The sequence below is a fragment of the Corvus cornix genome, chromosome 13 (assembly GCF_000738735.6).
Source record: "Corvus cornix cornix isolate S_Up_H32 chromosome 13, ASM73873v5, whole genome shotgun sequence".
Lineage (NCBI taxonomy): Eukaryota > Metazoa > Chordata > Aves > Passeriformes > Corvidae > Corvus > Corvus cornix.
Genome location: NC_046343.1, coordinates 5,015,514 through 5,032,099, shown reverse-complemented (window position 1 = coordinate 5,032,099; position 16,586 = coordinate 5,015,514). Strand labels below are relative to the sequence as shown.

Here is a 16,586-nt window from a genome sequence, read left to right as displayed (position 1 = left end):
GTTTTCTTTTCCAGCAGCTGCAGGTGGTTCCTTTATTCGGCGATATGCAGATAGAACTGGCCAGATACATTAAGACCAGTGCTCACTATGAGGAGAACAAATCCAAGTGAGTGCCTGCCATAATGTCTCTTGGCTTCTGTGTGTGTCCTGAGGGCCGTGGGAGCTGCAGCCCCGTGGCGTGTGCGAGGCCTGTGCACGTGTGTGTGTCCCCGTGAGGCGTGAGTCCGGCGTGCCAGCTCTGTGTGCCCGTGTGTACCTCCCTGTCCCTGCATGGGAAGATGTCCTCCCTGGCCCTGGGGGTGCAGCCAGCTCCCAAGCTCCGTGTAACCATCCCCTGGGAGCAGGCAGGGCTGGGAGGGGGCTGGCAGCGAGGTGGGAGGAAGGAAAGGTGTCTGGTGCATGGATTGGGGCAGCGCCGAGTGCTTGCGAGCTGTGTGAGTGTGAGCAGCGTGTCCCTGCTCTGGGGAGATTTTAATCCACAGTTTGCACCCCAAGGACAAAATCCTCCAGAGCATGAACACGGCGGTGGATCTCTGCAGTAGCCAGGGTGTCTCCTCTAGCTCAGGCAGGGTTCCTGAAGAAGGACAGCAGGAATGAGGATTGAACCAGAGGCTCAGATGCTCTGGAAATTAATGAACTGCAAACGGCTGACTGTGGCGCTAAGGACTAGATGTGGCACTCAGTGCTCTGGTTTAGTTGACAGGGTGGTGATCAGTCAGAGGTTGGACTCCATGATCTTAGAGGTCTTTTCCAACCTTAATGATTCTGTGATTGTGGCTATTGTGAGAGAAGAGCAGAAGTGGGGAGCTCAGGAGCAGCCTGGGCTGGTGGCAGTTTGCTGCTGCCATCAGATGAACCCACAGACGTTGTCCCAGTCACAGTAGGCACGTGAGAGGCCCCACTTGTGTTCGTAGCTTTGCGTCACTCTCAGTCATTGCCAGCAGAATCGGTGTTGGGTTTGGATATCCTTGGAATAAGGTTTGCAACCACACGTGAGCAAAGCCTGTCTGAGCTGTGTCTGGCTGCAGTGGCCAGTGGCAGCCAGGCTTTCACCAGGCAGTGGCCTTCCCCCTGTGGGACTGTACTGGGTGGAAATCAGGTTTTTTCTCTGGTGTCTGTGAGGAGCAGCCAGGCCGGGCTGGCTCTTCAGCAGGACAGGAACTAACCTGCAGTGTCATCGCTTCTGTTCGCTCGTCCCCTTCCACCCCAGAGGGTCCAGCTTCTCTGCCTGCCAGGAGCAGCCCTCTGCCCCTGCCCTCCCAAAAACTGGTTGAAAAGTGCCCGTTAATTGTTCAGGAGAGATTTGAAAACAACGTGGCAAAGCTTCCTGAGCAAAAAGTTTTCAATTAAAATTGAGGGGGAAGAAAAAAGAAGAGAAAAAAATACGATTCCACATCATTTAAATTTAAACAATATTTTTGAAAACTTGATTTGAAAGAATAGAACTGTCTGAAGATTTGCACCTTTTAATCCCAAATCATTCAGAAAGCACATTTCAACAAAACGTGGCAGCAGCATTCCTCATTTTCTCATCTCAAAACCAAGGTAGCTCATGGGCTGTTTTACCTGTGCACAATTTTAATGTCTGTCTTGAAATCTGTCTCACCAGGTCTGTGTGCCGTACCGTACTAACCAGTGTTTCTTCCTCACTCACTTGCTTTCCCAGCAGATTGCATGGGACTCCCAACTCTAACTCTGCCAAGGTGGTTCCATGTAATCCCCATTTCTTACTAATACTGTTTTTGTCACTTTCTCTCCCTCCTTGTCTCCGTGCAAGTGGAATTAATTGGTGTTTTTCCTGCATGGCGCTTTGTTTCTGCACTGTGGAGTAGGTTGTGTGTGGCAGGGAGGGCTGGGGCAGCCCTGGCCATTCCTGCTGACCTGCCGATTGTCCGGTGGGGAGCGCATGGAAACGGGTAAGAGCCGAACAGTGGGACTGGGGGAGGATGGATTTCACAAGGAATGGCGTGGCCCAGCATTTCCAGGACCTTCTACCACCACAAATACTGGCAAAAACTGCAGTTAAGTGTAGGGATATGTCTGTATGTCTATGTCCATGTCAGGGGCAGGTGTCTCACCTTTCTTTTGTATGGCCAGTCTAAAGTGGAGAGCATGACTATCATAAGATGGACAGTTACTTAGGGGAAAAAAAAGTATAATCTTTTACATTGTGATGACAGACTAAGACATGAGAATCTCACTGACAGATGTTTGCTGGCACAAAATGTTTTGGTGGAGCCATTCTGGTTCTGTATCTGGGGCTAATACATTACAGGATAAAAATGAGATATTAAGTTAAATAGACCTGATTTGTCCCATTCCTTCATACAACTGTGCCTTTGGAAGGGGAGTGCTGCCTTTTTTTAGGATGACATTACTCTGTCATGTGGTACATATGGATCAATGCAAATGAAAATCTAGCTCAGTTAATCATATTCTGCTCATCATTTGTACTCAGGGTTGTTCACTGAGCTGGTAGCATGAGCCAGAACCAAAAACAATGGGAGGGCTGTTTCTGTGCAGTTTTTCATTGCAGGAGAAGGCAGCACGACCCAGATCTGGAGGGAAGACCTCTAAGGGGATGATTATCCTTAGGCTTAGCCGAAAGGATGCAAACGTTGCAGGTCTTTGAAGTTCATCCTTCCCTAAAAGCTTGTCCCATGGTGGCCTGGGAGACAGCCATCTCTGCCCTTGGGGTAGGTGAGCCCACATGGAGAGCAGCCTTCAGGGTGGATGGAGCAGACACACTCAGGCTGAAAGGTGAGGCAAGTGTCCCCATCAGGCTGTGTGAGACCACCTCTGGAAGACCCCACACACCAGAGAGACGACACAGCTGACATTTGCCCTGAGGGTGGCATGCCTGAAGCACGTTCAAATGAGGAGAGCAGCTGTCCCTGGGGTCTCTGAGTGGAAGCTGTGTCCTGTCCTTGACACCGTTGCTCTTTTGCCCAGGTGGACGTGCACTCAGAGCAGCATCAGCCCCCAGTACAACATCTGTGAGCAGATGGTGCAGATCCGAGACGACCACATCCGCTTCATCTCGGAGCTCGCCCGCTACAGCAACAGCGAGGTGGGTACAGCTGCACTCCCTGCAAGCAGGCTCCTGAGATGGACAAGCGTGGGGGAGAACCGTGTGGCAGGACCATGGTCTGCCGCAGATGTAGTGAGGAGTGCTGAAGGACATGGGTGGAACAAACCACTCTTGCTGCAGCAATAAAAAACCAAGTTATGTAAGGCTCCTGCAGGTACAAAATCATGTGCACCAGGAGATCTACTGCAACAGCTTCTGCTCCTTGACCACAGCTTCGTTAAAATAAGCAGAAAAAAACTGGCAACTAAATGTTTGTTACCAGCCAAATGTCAGAACACCAATGACTTGCAAACAGGGCTTTTCAATTACACAGGCCTATCAGTCAGGGCTTTGGGGAAAGTTCATGAAGGCGTCTCTGTTCTTCTCATTACTGAATTCCAGTGCCCTCTCTGATGGCATTGGGACTGGTTTTTGCGCATGTGTGATCCTCATTCATCAGTGTCAGTTTAACAAATCGTAGCATTCTCAGGCGCTTCTTTTTTGGCATTTGCAAGAGCTTATTTGAACTTCTAATCAGTAAAGGACTCTCAAGGATTTCAGTAGTATTAGACCATCAAAAATGAATAGGAAAGTAGAATAAAAACAGTCAGTTATTTGCTCTGAGGTGACAGGTCAGACTCATTTTTTGGTAGGAAATAATTTGCCTGCCTGTGTAAAAAGAGCCTTGCCTTTTCCTGAGGGACAGTGTATGCTTTACTCACTTCTAGCTTGGTCATAAGGTCAGGAATTAATTTCAGGTGGGATTTGGGAGAGGAATCTGTTGACTGAGTGAAGTCCCTGCAGCAAGTTGTTGATTGTAGCCCTGACATGATGTGGTGTCTTGCAGGTGGTCACTGGCTCAGGTCTGGACAGCCAGAAGTCGGATGAGGAGTACAGGGAGCTCTTTGACCTGGCTTTACGGGGGCTGCAGCTGCTGTCCAAGTGGAGTGCCCACGTCATGGAAGTGGTGAGTGCATCCCTGGGAGTGCATCCCTGCATCACTGAAAGCGGTTTGGGATGAGTCTGGGTCTGGAGCAACTAAAACTATAATTCAGACAATGATGGAAATTCTTAATTTGCAAAGTTTCGACCGCATCTCAGCACAAGTGTTTGGATGTCAAAAGCCTGGTATGACTAGCAGCCTCCCAAATAAAGAAAACCAGTATTCACTAAGTGATAATAAAGCCAGGAATGTCAACCTGTAGTGAAATCTAGGGAATGTTTTCCTGGCATATGACCTTATTCAGTCTTTCTAGCCTGTCTTCTTGCTCGTTGAAACGTTGACATTGTCTCTTTCCATCTTCTAGTACTCCTGGAAGCTGGTGCATCCCACAGATAAATTCTGTAACAAGGATTGCCCAGGAACAGCTGAAGAGTATGAGAGAGCCACCCGGTACAACTACACCAGTGAGGAGAAGTTTGCCTTTGTGGAAGTAGGTGCCACCTGCACAAGAGTCAGAGCCAGTCCGTGCTGGTTTCCTGTCCATGTTCCTCAGGCCAGGGGAAGAGGATGGAAGGGCATCCCACTGGTTCCTTATCCCTGTGACCTATGTTAAGGGATTAAGGGCTCCCACATCCCTTAATTTGGCCTTTAAATTCCCCTTGGCCAGAGTGGGTTGGTCTTGGAGCCAGCTGACATTGGGTCTGTCGGACATGGGGGAAGCTTCCAGCAGCTTCTCACGAAAGTCACCCCTGTAGCCCCTGCTACCAAAACCTTGTCACACAAGGCCAGAACAGTGGGCTTGCAGAGCAGTGTGATCTGGAGCAAGAGCAGCAGCTGCGTTCAGGAGCTGTGCAAACACAAGAGATCCTCATCCAGTGCCCAGGACACATCAACTCTCAGCCTGGCTGTCTGTAAACAGTGGGAACAGCCCTCTGAGCCTGGCTCTGGGAGGCCTTCACCTTCCTCCTGCCTTACACAGTCCAGGCTGGTTTGGATACTGCCTTATGGCTTCCTCCACTGTGCTGTTGGAAGGGAAGGCTCTGCCCTGGTGTGGATGCGGGGCTGTTCAAGCTGTACCCACACTTGGAGCATGTGCAGTTTCCTGGGATTGTGTGGTGTTAAAGATCAAGAGATCAGGAGTGGAAGCAAGGAACAGGGGCCATTTGCAAGAAACTGATGTTATAAATGCTTTGCTTAGCATTTTGTGATCTATAAGGCAGCTAACACCCAAAAGTTAGCTGCCTAATCACTGGGCCTATGTTACTTGAGTAGAATTAATTCAGTCCCAAATTCTCTTAATGCTGGATTCATACAGCTCTTCACACAATGGAAAAACAGCAAATACATCTGGGTTTAATTTCTGCTTCAGGTGATTGCCATGATCAAAGGCCTGCAAGTGCTGATGGGGCGGATGGAGAGTGTCTTCAACCAGGCCATCCGCAACACCATCTACGCGGCCCTGCAGGACTTTGCCCAGGTGACCCTGAGGGAGCCTCTCCGACAGGCTGTCAGGAAGAAGAAGAATGTTCTGATCAGGTCAGTCTGTCCCTGAATCCAGTGCAAAACCCATATATTTGTTAGTGTTAAACTTTTTAGTATACAAGCATGTGGCCCCGTGTATGCTCCAGCACACAAGCAGCCAGCAGTCCTTGTCCAGCAGCTCCTCCAGAGGTAACTTTTGGGCATCATCCCACCAATAACAGCTGTGTATGATCCCACCTCAGGTGCCTGTCCTCCCACATGTGCACAGCCATTAGTATTTTCCTCTTGAAGTAAAATCAAGCTTAAGCACTGCTTTCCCTCTCCCCGCCACTCCAGTGTCCTTCAGGCAATTCGGAAGACAATCTGTGACTGGGAGGGAGGTCGAGAGCCTCCAAATGATCCTTGCCTGAGAGGTGAGAAGGATCCCAAAGGCGGATTTGATATTAAAGTCCCACGACGAGCAGTAGGACCATCAAGCACACAGGTATGAGGATGTCTGTCTCCTGTGTGGGGAATTAATGGTCACAGAGCCATGTAGGGGTCTCCCACCCTGTGGATTAGCAGCAGTTTCTGTGGTCTGTTCCACAAAGTCTTCACGCTGTTGTGTGCTAAATGTTGCTTTGGTGCCTAATTTGTTGTATGATTCCCAAAGCCTCCCATTTTAAGGGTTTAACTCTGAAGGACAGTGGCTTATGTGTGCAGAGTGGTCGCCACCTGGGAGAAGTGCTGGTTTTTGTTGCAGAACACCAAGGCTGTGTGTGATGGTGTCTGGAGAGTGGTAACTGCGTGTCACCTTTCTTCCAAAGCTTTACATGGTGCGGACCATGCTGGAGTCCCTCATAGCAGACAAGAGTGGCTCGAAGAAGACTCTGAGGAGCAGCTTGGATGGGCCGATAGTCTTGGCCATTGAGGAGTTCCACAAGCAGTCCTTCTTCTTCACCCACCTTCTCAACATCAGTGGTGAGATGATGGCAGGGGGAGGCTTGAACCAAGCTCTTGCATGCTCAGAAAGGCAAAGGCAGATCAGCTTTGCTCCTCAGTGACCTATGCAGAAGATTTTCCTTGATTTTTCCCAAACACTCTACTTCTGCATGGTTTGGGCATGCTTCTGTGTAGTAGTCATTACGTGAACAGGACTAAGTCAGCAAGAGCAAATAGCTGCAGGTGGTAGTTTATTTTCTAGGACTGGACTTTCCTTTCTGTCCCAGACAAACTGAGCCACTGGCCACAGAAAAAGTCTTCCAGAATAACTCTGACCCATTTCAAGTGTTCTCCCTGGCCCTCTAGAGCAAAAGGGGTGATCCCTTCCTTCTTCTTGCATTACCAAGTGCTCAGGCAGCGTGGACACGGTCTGGGTTTAAAACCAGAGACATCCTAGAAAAATGTTCCATACCCAAAAGCAAGGCTGCAACAGCTGCCTCCTGTGCCATGCCCTCACTGCCATCCCCAGGGGAGTAATGTGGGGATAACATGGATCTCCTCTGCATTCCAGAAGCTCTGCAGCAGTGCTGCGACCTGTCCCAGCTCTGGTTCCGGGAATTCTTCTTGGAGCTGACCATGGGCCGCCGCATCCAGTTCCCCATCGAGATGTCCATGCCCTGGATCCTCACGGACCATATTTTGGAAACCAAAGAACCCTCCATGATGGAGTAAGAGCTGAGGGGCTCCGTTGGCACTGTGCACGTGCTGGGGTTTGGGATTTTGTTCAGGAAGAAGGGTAGGCTGGTGCTGAGCAGTCTCTTTGACGTGGGAGGTAAATAGATGTTCCTTGATCTGCTGTCACATGAATGGTACTGTGTGAACACCTCGTTAGCAGACACAGGGGCGACTTCCTGGCACTGGCACTTATTTATGTGTCATAAACAGCAGCTGGCAACTGTTGGGACGTGGGCAGGACATAGTGGCACTGTCACCTGCACACAGCAGTGGGACAGATGTGTCACCAAAGGGGGAGGGCCCAGGCTAAGCTACCTCAACACCTTTTGTTTATATGTCTGATAAATGATGAGAGGAATTGCTGTTATGCAGATGTAATCATCTTCATAATGTCTTCCTCATTAGGAAAACTTGATTTTCAGTTGTATGGCCATTGTCAGAGCACTCTCTGAAGTGAGGGCAGGGTGAAAGAATTATTAAGGGCAGAAAAGAAGGAAATGTTGATTGAACAACTCATAATTAGCTCACTTCCAGGTCGATTGTAGCTGCTTTGTGCAGAACCCAAGGAACAAGAGGGACTATTTGAGGGGCTGCAGGGAGTGGCAGTGATAGGCATGAAGTCAGAGAAAAGCCTTTTGTTTGCACCAAGCAGGGCACATGCACTGGCTGCAGTTTATGGTGATAAGCTCCAAAGTTAATTTTAGATGCGGTCTGTGTTCTTGCCCTCAGGTATGTGCTGTACCCCCTGGACCTCTACAATGACAGTGCATACTATGCTTTGACCAAGTTCAAAAAGCAGTTCCTGTATGATGAAATTGAAGCTGAAGTAAGTTCTCTTCATCTTTATAAAGCTCACTGGGGTCACACTGCCCTGTTTGACCCAGCAGTTCATTATAGGCACCTCCTGAAAGAAATATTGCATCAGACTGAAAAGTTTCCAAAAAATCAGCATTTCCAGAGACCTTTCAGATTCTCCTGATTAGGGGCTTCAGCTTAGCTGTACCCATAGGGAACCATGGAAGGCAAAGGCTGTCAAATACTGGGGACATGGAAAAGTCTCGAGCAGAGGGTTTGAGACATCAGAGGAAAACAAGAAATTCCCTGAGAGGGAAGGATGATTGAGGGTGGGGGACCAGGACCTGTAAGAACATGCAGAAACTACAAAGCCAGACATGTAACTGCAATTTTCTGCTTACCTTTAGCACTGTGAGAACTGCAGTGTGGGTTTTAGATAGTGTGGCCTTTAATATATGTTTGTATTAAATGAGAGACCTGCACTGGGTTGTATTGATCTTGCATGCGTAGGAAGGAGCTGTTCCCTGCTGGTGACACCCTTACCAAGTCTTGTTTTTTCTCCCCCAGGTGAATTTGTGCTTTGATCAATTTGTATACAAGCTGGCAGATCAGATCTTTGCCTATTATAAAGCAATGGCTGGCAGGTAGGAGAACCTGACTGCTGATGGTGACTGATGATATCGCTGCATCCAAATTGCTGTTAACCAAAAGGTTTCCCTCAGGGAGCAGCTGCTGCAAGCAAACAAAGCATAGATCATCCCTGTCCCCCAGAGCTGGCTGTCCACGTCAGACCGGTGTAGATGGGGAAAATTAATTAAGGAGACATAGTTAAAAGTGAAAAAATTATAATTGGCGTCCTGAGTAGCTGTCAGAGTCCAGTTTGTGAGAGCAGCAGAAAAGCAAATTGGGCTTATTACAGACATGTCCTTGCTTGACTTCTGTTTGTGTACCAGGCAAAGGACTGGAAGCCTCCCATCTCTACAAAACAGGAATATGCACTTGTCCTCACCCTACTAAAGCAGCAGGACTTGTTCTCCCTTTGGGGAGATAGAACCTTTGTGGCATTTCCTCCTTACCAATTTAAAGAACATGAATGAATTCTAATGAGAGTCTCCTTCTCGTGGCCTCAAAGGTGAATCAAGTCTTCCATGTGCAGGTTTTCTTTCTAGGTCACATTTGGCTTTAGAGAAGGAGGACAATCACCATCACCAACCAAATGTTCCCACAGCAGATCTTCAAGGAGGGAGCACACCAGGGGAACCAGCCAGTACCTGGCACTGATATCCTTCAGCACATCTTTTATTTTTTTTGAATGTTTTAACCATAAAAGACAAGCATGGCAGTCCCTAGATAACAACCGCTGCTCTGTGATTTAGCGTGCAGAAATTTTTTGGCATTCGGAGCCAAGATTAAAAGAAGGACAAAAACAACTCTGGGAAGAGGCATAGAGAAGACGATAGTGTATGTTTCTATTTTCCTGACACTGCTTCCCTTTTTCAGTGTTTTACTGGACAAACGTTTCCGGGCTGAATGTAAGAATTACGGGGTGATCATTCCATACCCGCCGTCCAACCGCTACGAAACACTGCTCAAGCAGAGGCACGTCCAGGTACAGTGCAAGCAGCAGGCTCCAGTACTCATCACTCCTGGTCTGTTACCCTTCTGGTGGTGGTGGGCATCCTAGTTGAGATGGGCTCTGGACTGAGAAGGGTTGAATCTGTTTCTGACACAAAAACGAGTTATTCCCCACATTTCTCTTGTTCCTTCTTAAGTAATCTGAACTCAAATGAGGTGTTTGCACCACTGCTTTCACGTTTAAGCAGACTTGGAGGTTTGGTTTTAATTTGTGTGTTGACTAAAAAATAAAATACCTTTTCCCCATCAGTATATAACGTGCAAATCTCTTCTTTTGCCAGTTGCTGGGCAGATCAATTGACCTGAACAGGCTCATTACCCAGCGCATCTCTGCAGCCATGTACAAATCGTTAGACCAGGCCATCAGCCGCTTCGAGAGCGAGGACCTGACATCCATCGTGGTAAGAACTTTTATTGACTCTGAGTATGAGCACGGAGAATAATACACTGCTGTGGCTACACAGTCAACTGTCTTTTGTTATGAGTCCCCCTGCAGTAGGTTTCAGCCAGTCATGTATCTTCCTTTTTGGTGCTGAGTCTTTACTATTTCTGCTTATGCAGCTTTAATTGCATTATTATCAGGCCATTAAGTATCTGTGTAAATCATAAGTTGACAGCCAGCATTTAGAGTTTGCAGAGCTCATATAAGAGAGTCCTATAAACTGGGAGAAGGAGATCTAGACTTTAATTCCCTGTTGGATGAAGGTGGCTGTGACATTGTTTGTGTGCATACAGGATTTGCTGCCGTTGATACGTTACAGGAGCATCAGAGTCAAGTAGTGTAAAATTACCAGTTTCCACCTTGGGAGGATTCTGAGGTGAAAGCCAGCCAGTGCTCAGTGGGGAACAAATTAATTTTGCTTCCTGCAGGTTCACAAAGTACTGGACCAGGACCCCCTTGAGTGGAAGTGCAATTGGCCTTGACCACTGAGTTAAACTGATGTCTTCAGTTCTGTGTGCGTGTGGATATAAAACCATCCCCCTGGCAATTAAATCAGCTGCTTCTGTTGTAATACGTTGCATTTTCTGCTGCTTTATGTGCCACAGGAGCTGGAGTGGCTCTTGGAAATCAATCGCCTGACTCACAGGCTGCTGTGCAAGCACATGACTCTGGACAGCTTCGATGCCATGTTCCGCGAGGCCAACCACAACGTGTCCGCGCCCTATGGGCGCATCACCCTCCACGTCTTCTGGGAGCTCAACTTTGACTTCCTGCCCAACTACTGCTACAACGGATCCACCAACAGGTGAGGAGGGAAAGCAAGGCCACCTGGAGACGCTGCTTTTGTTTCCAGAATGTCAAACCTGCCACATAAAATTGGCATGCATCGTGGTAATGTTTGTCCTCCCTGTGGGATGCAAGTTACTCTTAAAATGAAGTTGAAACCCACAATCTCCCCTTGGTCTTGAAAATGTTAGTAACAAATTTCATGTAGCAGTTAGATAGTGACTGCAAGTGGCTGAGGGTTGGTTTACTCAGCAGCAGAGCTCTGGTAGCTGCTCAGATACTGCTTTCTTGCCTGCCAAAAATGAGAAGAAACCTCACTTTTGGTGGGTTTTACACCACCAGCAGATTGTGGCAGGATTTTGCATTCCAGTTGATGTAGCTCAGATGATGAATTCTAACTAGCCTGCAGCTGCAGGTCATCCCAGACTGTACCCTATGTGTGCTCAGTTAACCAGGCTCTGACCACTTTTCCCCCCATCTCCCATGCTCGCCGCAGGTTTGTGAGGACAGCCATCCCATTCACACAGGAGCCCCAGCGGGACAAGCCAGCCAACGTCCAGCCCTATTACCTCTACGGGTCCAAGGTCAGTAAATGAGCCACAACAGCCAGCAGGAGTGGATGTTGGAAATATTTATTTAGGAAGAGAAAGAAATGCCAGGACTGGTTCATTAACGGAGCGGTGGGTGCGAATGTGCGGGATCACATTGCTGTGTGCAACCAAAAGGTCATGCAAGAAGCAGTTTCAGTGTGGTGTTGCTGTTTCTTTTCCAAATTCTTCTCCATAAAATGTCCATGTTAAGGGATGTCAGCACTGCTCTGTGCTTGGTGTTGGCACTGAGACTGAATTACATCCATCTAAATGCACAGCGAAGTGAGCAAGTTGGTGCTCTGATGCAGTGATGCTCCCCAAGGAAGGTACCACATCAGGAATCCCATTTTTTGTTCAAAATGGGAATTAGTAAAATACTTATGTGTGCACTGCTTAATACTGACAAAAAGCTCTTTTCTCAGGCTGCAATGACTGTTTATACAAATGTTATGAGGGCTTGGGGTGTAATGCTAGTGGAGGGGCACTCAAGTGTGAAACTACGTGAGCGGAGTTTATTTCTTGTGCACATTGATTGATGACTGTGAAGTGAACCTACAGCACTGATGCACATGAGCTAATGACACTACAGTCTGCCAAGTCTGGCTGTTCCCAGAGAGCTGACTTGGTTTCTTTTTTAAAAATCCTCAGCAAATGAGAATATTTTTGTCACTTGACAAAAATCTTTCTCCCTGTGACCAACGTCTATGCCTCATGTTTTACCCTAGGACAGACAGCTGCCATGGACACACAGACAGTCCTCTTGGCAAGAACTGGGAAAGAGCAGGACAAACCAAACCTCTAAGAAAGGTTTTGTTTTCTTTTGCTCTCACTGAAGGCCATGCTGTGGCAAGATGGCCCTTTTATCATCGCTGTTTTTATAGGAAAAAAAGTAGTGAGGGGAGTTACACGGGCTCTCCTTCATGAAACTGGAGCTCCTCATTAGCACAGTGGTCATGGGCACTTCCAGGAGCTCCTCTGTCAGTCCATCCCTCAGTGGCTCTTCTGGTGAGCTGCTTCGTTCAACCACTTCTTCAGGGCTGGTGTTGGGATGCTTCAGCCTGGCAGCCCGGTGGCACCGCTCAGACCAGAACTGCAGGCAGCCGTAGGCCAGGAGGGCGAGGAAGCAGAGGAGCAGGAGACTGCTCACCATCCACATGGACGTGGTGGGTTCGTGCTTGGAGCCGCCGAAAACCAGGGGGATTTTGTCCAGCGTGTGGAAGGTGGTGCAGTGGTTGCTGGAGGGGTAGGAGTTCTTGCATGTGATGCACAGGACGTAGATGGTGGACGGCGTGAGGCGGTGGAGCACCAGGGAGCTGAGGGGGTGCGGAACTCGCTCCTCGCGGTGGAAGTTCTGCCGCAGGTAACCGGCAAAGACGCTGTTCCAGTTGGGGCGGTACATGACGTGGTAGTAGTTCTCTGGGCAGGGGCTGCTCATGGCCCAGGACACGGTGGCACTGGTGTAAGTGATGTTGTGCACTTCGATGTTCATCGTGCCCCTGAAACCAGATGCAGGGAGAGGCTCAGTTTTCTGATTCGTGTCAAGGCTCAAAGGCCACTGACAACGGTGAAGTCTTTCCACTGACTTTTACTCTCCCTTAGGTTGGGCTGAAGACTATCCTGGCTCACTTAGGTTACATGCTAGAATTACAGAAGACAAATCTTGCTTTTGCCCAGATCTCCTGTATCACTCTGCTTCATAACAAAAACATCCAGTTGGAGCACAGGGTATACTTTTTGCTCCAGTTACATTTTTTATAAAATCTCTCTGACTGGTTGTCTGTATCAGAAGCTTTCTTAGCTTTTTGTTTCCCACAACATAGAAAGGATACTGCAAGTTTGATTAACATAAAGTGATCATTAAGCTAGCTCCAGCTTGCCTTGTGAAGCTGCCAATCAATAAATATTTTGATTTTACGTCTAAATGCCATTTAGAAAGCTCCATAATGGTTAATTCACTGTTTTAAGTTGTTGCTGCATTTTCTGTACCTTCCTTGCTTAATAGAGTATAAACTCTTTCTGTTCCTGAAGCATCTCACATTGCAATATCAGGATCTTAAATGTCAAATCTGTAGGTTGGTGAAATATAAAATCAGTGCCTTTAGGGAAACACAAATATATGAATAATAAGAACAAAGACAGAAAAATGACACTGCCCTGCTAACAAATTTAAACTGATTTAAGCCAAAGCCAGTGAGCAGTAGATTTGATCCCTGATGGTGCAATGTCCAGTAGTTTTTTTGATACTTCCTGAGCTGTGTGGCTGTTTAGCAACAGCCACAAATTACTTGAGCACATCACTCCTTCAGATCCCCAAAGTGCTCTCTGAGCCTCGCTGCAGGGTTCTCTCTCCCAGCCAGCTGAGTGCTCAGAGCAGCACCTCCGTTCAGTCGAGCTGGCTTATTTTTCCCTTTTTCCTCTCTCTCTAACAATAACTAACTTCCCTTTAATTCACTCAAGAGTAAGCTCACCTGAATGACTGCTTATCTGCTCTTACACGAGGCTGCTCGTGCGCATGGCTGAGCCCTCCCAGAGCCAGCACTTACCTCCCGCCAGGTCCGCGGTGGCCCCGTCGCGGTGGCTCTGGTGACGGAGTGGCCACAGGCAGTGCCTTGCCAGCACTCACCTCCCTCCTGCCTCTGCTAAATCCCTTCCCCGCGCTCTCCCTCGTTTATACCCGGCTCGGGCTCCGTCATCTCTCACCATGGCAACCAATAGGAAAGGATGGGCAGGCATCTTCGAGTGATTTGGGAATGTTGCCCCTAAAAGCTTCTGCCTGGGAGAAGTCTGTGTCTCCAAGGCAGAAAAAACAAGCCAGGCAGGTTTCTTTGGTGGCTTATTTGGGTTTTATTTTTTTCCCGTATCCACAGTCCCCCAGCAAGACCAGAACGGAGCCCTAGCAGGGTCTGGGGTTACAGACACGCTGGCACATGCTATGAAATCTGGATACTGGCCTGTGGTACACGTTGACTCAGGGACTTTGTCATTAATTCTGTGATTTCTTGCACACTTAAACTACTGATTTAAGTGGAAGCTGTAAGCAGTACATTTTGATCCCTGGTGGTGCAGCAATTTCCAGTAGCCTTTTAATATTTTCTAAACCGTGTGACAGGAGTAGGAATTGGGTTTTCAAAGACCTAGACCTCCTGCTGAACTACATGGGATTAAGACCAGCTCTTCTTTGAATGCCCCTGACTTACAGACAGCTTGGGGATGTCCCCTTTCAGTCCGGTGAGAGGGCAGGAGGGAGAGGCAAAGCCAGTGCCTGTGGTGCTCAGGGGAGCAGCTCGAGCCTGTGGCCAGGAGGGGATGGATGGGCCTGGTAAGGAGAGGCTCTGAACAAGTGACTTGCTGCTCTCTAAAGCCAAAATGTGCTCGAGAGGAACTTTCCCAGAAATGTTGATGCTGAGTCTGGAGTTACTCATTCCACTTTCTAAGACACTCTCAGCTGTTGCACTGAAATTAGGTTGGCTGGGAGCCCTGACTTGTCTTGGGCTGTGTGCAAGTCCTTTTTTTGTCTCTGAGTATATTCCTCTTTCATTAGCTCTTCATTTTTCCAAGGGAATTCTGTTACAGTCAGTGCTACCTATTATCTCTCTGTGTTGAATTTTATCAGATAAAACTCTCCCTGCCTTTCCTCAGGTGAGCTCAGACAGGTCTGAGTGATGGCCAACAACAAGGTCAAAGACATGGAAATAGAACTAGGGTTTGATTTGCTTCGTTTGTTGCTAAATCCTCTCCAGAGCATCCCTGGTAACCTCCTGAGCTCCTAAAGCAACGCTGGGACCTTCCCCACATGCTCACAATTACAGACGGCTGTCCCTGAGACCTGGGTGCAGGGTGAGCTCTGTAGGACACTGGGAGCTCTGCCCCATGCTGCAAACCCCAGCCTCCCATCCCCAAAACCTGCCCATTTGGCCCCAAACCAAAGGGGAGGCAAACCTCCCCAATGTCTCCAGCAGCTGCTGCTCCCAGGAAGGGTCAGGGCCAGGCTTTTGCTTTGGTTCCCTGAGGGGTCAGAAGCGGCCGCCCAGCGTGGGGGAGTGAGCTGTGCTGTGCTGTGCAGCCAGCTTGTGCCTTCAGCTGCTTTGTCTTAAAATACCCACTGGTGTCATTTTTTACATCCTACAGTCTTTACCCCAAGCTGTGTATCTCACCCTTAAATGGAGTTATATTTTTAATTGCTGGCAGAGCATTATTATTAGACGCAAGCCTGCTGTTGGAGCGCTGTGTGGCTCTGCAGAGAGCTCCATGAACCTACCTCATCCTGCAGACAGGCTGGGGTGAATCATCCTGCTCATCCGCAGCCAGTGCACATCCTAAAATGTGTCTTCTCCCCATCAGGCTAATTGCTGAGACCCCCCACTCGAGGGAGAAGCTGGTTGGGAGCTGCTCTCCAGCCCCATTATCCCTCTGAGGAGCGAGGGAGTGCTGTGAGGTGGGGGCTGTGCAGCAGCACCAGCTGCTGGCTGCCTGCATAGCCAGATATCAGCCTTGTTGGGAGAAAAACCTGACCAGTTGCACCACAGCTGGTACCAGTGATGGTAGCCCATCTCAGGGACCAAGGGACATGCACAGACAGAAGTTCCCTGGCCATGGAGTAGCAAGAGGCCTCCAGAAATGAATGTGGACTCATGAGCCCACTGAACTAAGGATTTTTTTATTCCCCCAAGCCAGGATGAGTCCCAGTGTGCTACGCCTGGGGAAATAACAGGGTAAAGGAGCCTACAGGGAGGTGTGGAAGGAAGGTGCAAGGAGCCATCTCTGGGCCCCTTGGATCACCCCTGCAGCCCTCACTTTCTGGGGACAGCCGGGGCTGGGACAGTGCCTTGCAAAAGTTAAAGCAACAAAAGCTGTGGGAATATGGCTGGGCTGGGGCCCTGAAGCACTGGCTTCCCTCTGGGATGGTCCTGTTGGCCATTTGGCAAATGGTCCAGGCTGGGAGTTACTGGTGTTTAAACAGACACACTTTTCAAAACAACACATTGTGGTTTTTCAAATGTATCAGGGTGCATAACCAGTGGCCGTGGGTCCGTCTCCACCCGACTTTTAAAGACTTGGTTATCTGAGGATGCAGACAGAAGCCTAAGCAGGGTGCTCAATTCTCTTAAGAGTTGGTATCCAAGGAGCTTTGAAAGTAGGCTTCTGTCTGCCTAAATAATTCAATAATTCTTAACTCTTGACACATAC

The 16,586-nt window shown here is 48.6% G+C and overlaps 2 protein-coding genes across 5 annotated transcripts in view; one reads left to right on the top strand and one right to left on the bottom strand.

The window, feature by feature from the left end:
• The window catches only part of CYFIP2 (cytoplasmic FMR1 interacting protein 2), a 49,948-nt gene that overhangs the window by 16,575 nt on the left and 16,787 nt on the right, over nt 1–16,586 (top strand). For 3 of the 4 annotated variants that reach the window (XM_039559426.1, XM_039559422.1, XM_039559423.1), the window contains exons 10-23: nt 15–106; nt 2,953–3,070; nt 3,918–4,037; nt 4,378–4,503; nt 5,383–5,549; nt 5,832–5,979; nt 6,302–6,455; nt 6,988–7,144; nt 7,881–7,977; nt 8,514–8,590; nt 9,447–9,555; nt 9,863–9,982; nt 10,629–10,828; nt 11,306–11,393. In XM_039559426.1, coding sequence (XP_039415360.1) covers nt 15–106; nt 2,953–3,070; nt 3,918–4,037; nt 4,378–4,503; nt 5,383–5,549; nt 5,832–5,979; nt 6,302–6,455; nt 6,988–7,144; nt 7,881–7,977; nt 8,514–8,590; nt 9,447–9,555; nt 9,863–9,982; nt 10,629–10,828; nt 11,306–11,393 — 1,773 coding nt within the window. The remainder of the gene's footprint in view (nt 1–14; nt 107–2,952; nt 3,071–3,917; nt 4,038–4,377; nt 4,504–5,382; nt 5,550–5,831; nt 5,980–6,301; nt 6,456–6,987; nt 7,145–7,880; nt 7,978–8,513; nt 8,591–9,446; nt 9,556–9,862; nt 9,983–10,628; nt 10,829–11,305; nt 11,394–16,586) is intronic. The other variant, XM_039559425.1, reaches the window with a different exon arrangement.
• On the bottom strand, nt 11,426–14,049 carry FNDC9 (fibronectin type III domain containing 9). Its single transcript, XM_010399704.1, has 2 exons — nt 13,943–14,049; nt 11,426–12,895 (listed from the first exon to the last, which is right to left on the bottom strand). Exon 2 carries the CDS (start codon nt 12,886–12,888, stop codon nt 12,226–12,228), a length of 663 nt encoding a protein of 220 aa, XP_010398006.1. The 5' UTR covers nt 12,889–12,895; nt 13,943–14,049; the 3' UTR covers nt 11,426–12,225.

Bases quoted from the DNA above. Each gene is read 5' to 3' on its own strand.
- FNDC9 (XM_010399704.1), bottom strand. From the start codon at position 12,888: ATGAACATCGAAGTGCACAACATCACTTACACCAGTGCCACCGTGTCC.